This window comes from Notothenia coriiceps, unplaced genomic scaffold (assembly GCF_000735185.1).
Source record: "Notothenia coriiceps isolate Sejong01 unplaced genomic scaffold, NC01 NC01_scaffold00034181, whole genome shotgun sequence".
Lineage (NCBI taxonomy): Eukaryota > Metazoa > Chordata > Actinopteri > Perciformes > Nototheniidae > Notothenia > Notothenia coriiceps.
Window position 1 is genome coordinate 128,847 of NW_011366882.1, and position 3,709 is coordinate 132,555.

Genomic DNA, 3,709 nt, shown 5'->3' on the forward strand with positions numbered 1-3,709 from the left:
GAATGTATAAGCAGGTGTCAGACCTTGTATCGGCTGTAAAGGTCCTCGAGGTCCTCTGGTTCAGGTGCCAGGAAGGACAGGCCTGTCTGGGGTCTGGAGGTCAGGATTGCAGGCATCTCTTCCTGTAGGGATGACAACACCACAAAAACACAATAAATGTCTTGTTTTTAACATCACCCCATCAGGGAAGAGCTTGTTCTCTATTTCACCCAAAAAAACTGGATAATAGGTCATATTTATTTGAGAGAATGCTCTCAGCTCTGTAACAAGTTAACAAGTAAAATGTACGATAATAATAACATGTATCTATATAGCACCTGTGCAAGATGCAGCCCAAAGTGCTTTACAGATCAAGACAAGATACATTAAAATTAAAATAAGTACAAATAAAGATTGGGGAACATAATTGAAAACAAGTTATACAAAAACAAACAAACAAAGAGTTAGATCACAAGACCATAAAAACATGAATAGTAATACCACTAAAATTACCCCAAACTAAAAAGATAACAATTACTTGACAATAAACAACAACTCGGTTATGACCGTGCACCTAACAGAGACAAACACTAGCTTAGCTACAGTTAGCTCGTTAACAGCTAGCTAATATTAATGGCTTGCAAACGCCTAAATAGACTATGTAAAAAGGACATTTGCGAAGCACCGGTGAATAATAAAAACATAATCTAGAACATTAATGTTTAGCGATTAAAGCTCGATCAACATACATAAAAGTAAATCCTCTTTCCCGAGCTCTACAAACATTAGGCTAACGCTAGCAGCTAACTTGCATGACATAGCAACTAACGTAACGTTACATCGAGTAGAGAATGAATTGGCAGGTTTACGTTTCGGCAGGGTTAACGAGCACACTAATGGTAAAAAACTACGACAAACACCAACAGAGAGCAACACTCAAACTCTTAAATGTACCAAAGCCTACCACAGAAACTCTGTCAATTTTAAGAGGAAAAACAGGAAACAATCCCACTAATTCATACCGGGCTCTTTTCTACGGCTACGATGTCCTCCATGTTGAAGTATGCCTTCCGTTATGACGTCAGACGCTGACAGAGGGTTGTATGGGTAATGGAGTTCATCTCATTTTAATCAAGAACATAATATCAGGGGTGTCCAAAAAATGTTCACCGAGGGCCAAATGTAGAAAAATATACGAGGTGCTGGGCCACTGAGGTGAGGTATATTGCCTCATAAGTTAAGTTATAAGTCAGCAAAATGAATAAAATGTAGGTAAATTATGCTTAATACTTGAATATGCTTTAAGAAAAACTACAGCCTATCACAGCTCTCCATAGGGTTTCAATTGTTTTGATAGCAACTCATTCCTTAAAACAGAAGCCTCAGATTGCTTATCATAAGAGGAATTAGTAAGGGTTTATTTCAAGCGTCTTATGAAAATAAGTCATTGGGCTTTTTACTTATCGACTTATATTTGATAGAAAACATTTTCAAATTTAACTGACTGAATTTGTTTAAAAAGTGGGCTTCTTAACACATGAATACTGTGTAATAACTGTTTTCATCTATATTTAAGAAGTACAATATAAGACAAGCACACGTTTAATCTGTGGGCTATATTTCATTATACTTTTTTAATTAGCTCAGGGCCGCGGGCCGTAGTTTGGACATCCCTGCTGTATATGAACATCATATACCACTTTGTATAGAAGTTAAGGCCAGTGGTAGTAAACAATGCCTTCAAATAAATAAAGGAAAACAAAATACAGTTTCATATTTCAGATTAAATATGTGTTGAATACACGGTTAGTTTTGATCGCATTTTTTTATTTATAATGTTTTTAATAGCGCTACTATATGTTCAAGATGTGGTCAGCCCATTTCTTTTTATGAATATGAAATTTCCCTAAGAATAAAAATGTCACCGCATAGGCCTATGTATTTTTGTTATATTTTGCATAAGTGATGGTTTGAAATCTAGAACTTGCCTAAGGAAAGATATAAAACACACATAACACTTGTGACTTGTGTCAAAACTTTTGAGGAACATGTAGGTTTTCCATATTTGTATTGTACATATTAATTGATATGCACCAAAATACCAATATGTATACGTGGTGAAAACCTTTCTTGGCAATAAACACTCACAGAACACAGCAACTTCCCCACAGCCAGGTACACAGCCAATAGTGGGTATGCATATCCTGTTGCAGAGATGTTGGTCTTAACATCTGCAATGAATGTGTGAGAAAAAGGGGGGCTTACTGCATAATACACCACAGCTCCAACTGAAAAAATTATAAACGGAAGGATGACTGTATGTCGTGTTTAGGATCGCACATGAGTATACAATTTTCTTTTAAAGCAGTGCATTTACGTCTAGAAGCTGGGAAATAAGGTAAAGTTAACACTTGTTGCTACACAATATGTCTAATTTGTATATATGGCACTTTTTTTAAATTTTAGTTTTTTAATTAAAATAAATGCTATGATATCTTTGAATACCATCAAATAAATTATATTTGAAATAATTTCCCAATCTATCTATCCATCTATCTATCTAATAACTTCATCTCCCTGTAATCAGAGACGTCAACTGGTCTTTTTAGGAGACACAAACATCCTTTTGTCTAAGATGCATCACGACTTCAAAGTCACAAAGTTGGAATGGACACAACGGCTGTTTCTCTACTTTATGGTCTCAGGTACAATTTATGAAGAAATTTGATTTGTACATGAAAAATGTGATATCCTAAGCTGTCAACTGTAATTTCATCCTTTTACAAATCAACACGTGTCTTATCCCGCATGCTTTGCAGGCTCATTAGCAGGGAATCACAATTCATTTCAAAACCGTTGACAGTTTAATAACTATTCAGGTTTGGTTCAGGCATTTTCTTTAGTGGTTTCTTTGACGTGGATGTGACCCCGGTGTCGTAGATTCACTCATAGTGTATTTTTTCTGATAAGAGCAACATCAAGCTGCAGATTAGATGAAGAAAGAAGAGGCAACTTTCTGATTTGTTCTGTAATTGTTCTACCCATGGATGTACGGACAGTTCTTGTGTTATAATTGTTATTCTCTGATGACTTTAAATAACTGTTCACACGAAAGAATGGTCTAACACCTTGGTCTCAACTTCTTTTATCACGCTCCATTCTTCTGAATCTCTGCAACTTGTTTTGCGGCTTCTTTGAACACCTGTGGCCAAAGTCAACAGAGATTTTGGGTAGCACAATCAAATATGTTTAATCCAAAGAATGTCTCTTAAAATGTCCTTCATTTTAGGTTTCACTAATATCTAGAACATCCTTTTTCATGATGTGTCTAAACCACTCAGCTATGGTGATGCCAGGATTTTTGTATTATTATTATCTTTGTGTCATTGATTTATACTCAAAAGTGTTTGGGTTCTTTCATAAAGCTTTATAATATTGTTGGTAAAATATTCCAAGATAAAGCAGTAACTCTGGACTATCAAATGCTTGGCTGGCATAGAAAGCGGCAACCCCAAAAACTCAACGCTAAAGCTGATACATAGCCTTCTAATACACATCAACTTTAAACCTATCATGCTATTTTTAGGCAATAGCTTAGGTCTCAGATATATACAAATATATAAAAAACATGTCTATGAAGTGTTTTGCTCAAAATACCAAACAGATCACCCATTCTAGCCATGCCTCATATCCCTCTATTTCAGCTCCTGTTTCTAAAGTGCTGATTCTG

The 3,709-nt window shown here is 35.6% G+C and overlaps 2 protein-coding genes across 2 annotated transcripts in view; one reads left to right on the plus strand and one right to left on the minus strand.

Moving 5' to 3' along the window:
- LOC104962021 (26S protease regulatory subunit 6B) overlaps nucleotides 1-1,081 on the minus strand; it is a 7,222-nt gene extending 6,141 nt beyond the window's left edge. Inside the window, exons 1-2 of the mRNA XM_010790406.1 lie at nucleotides 1,002-1,081; nucleotides 24-122 (exon numbers count right to left, since the gene is read on the minus strand). Of these exons, the coding sequence (XP_010788708.1) occupies nucleotides 24-122; nucleotides 1,002-1,034 (132 nt within the window). The 5' untranslated portion in view covers nucleotides 1,035-1,081. The remainder of the gene's footprint in view (nucleotides 1-23; nucleotides 123-1,001) is intronic.
- A 1,212-nt stretch (nucleotides 1,082-2,293) lies between these two features.
- The window catches only part of LOC104962011 (uncharacterized), a 5,753-nt gene continuing 4,337 nt past the window's right edge, over nucleotides 2,294-3,709 (plus strand). Inside the window, exons 1-2 of the mRNA XM_010790395.1 lie at nucleotides 2,294-2,377; nucleotides 2,567-2,684. Coding sequence (XP_010788697.1) covers nucleotides 2,615-2,684 — 70 coding nt within the window. The 5' untranslated portion in view covers nucleotides 2,294-2,377; nucleotides 2,567-2,614. The remainder of the gene's footprint in view (nucleotides 2,378-2,566; nucleotides 2,685-3,709) is intronic.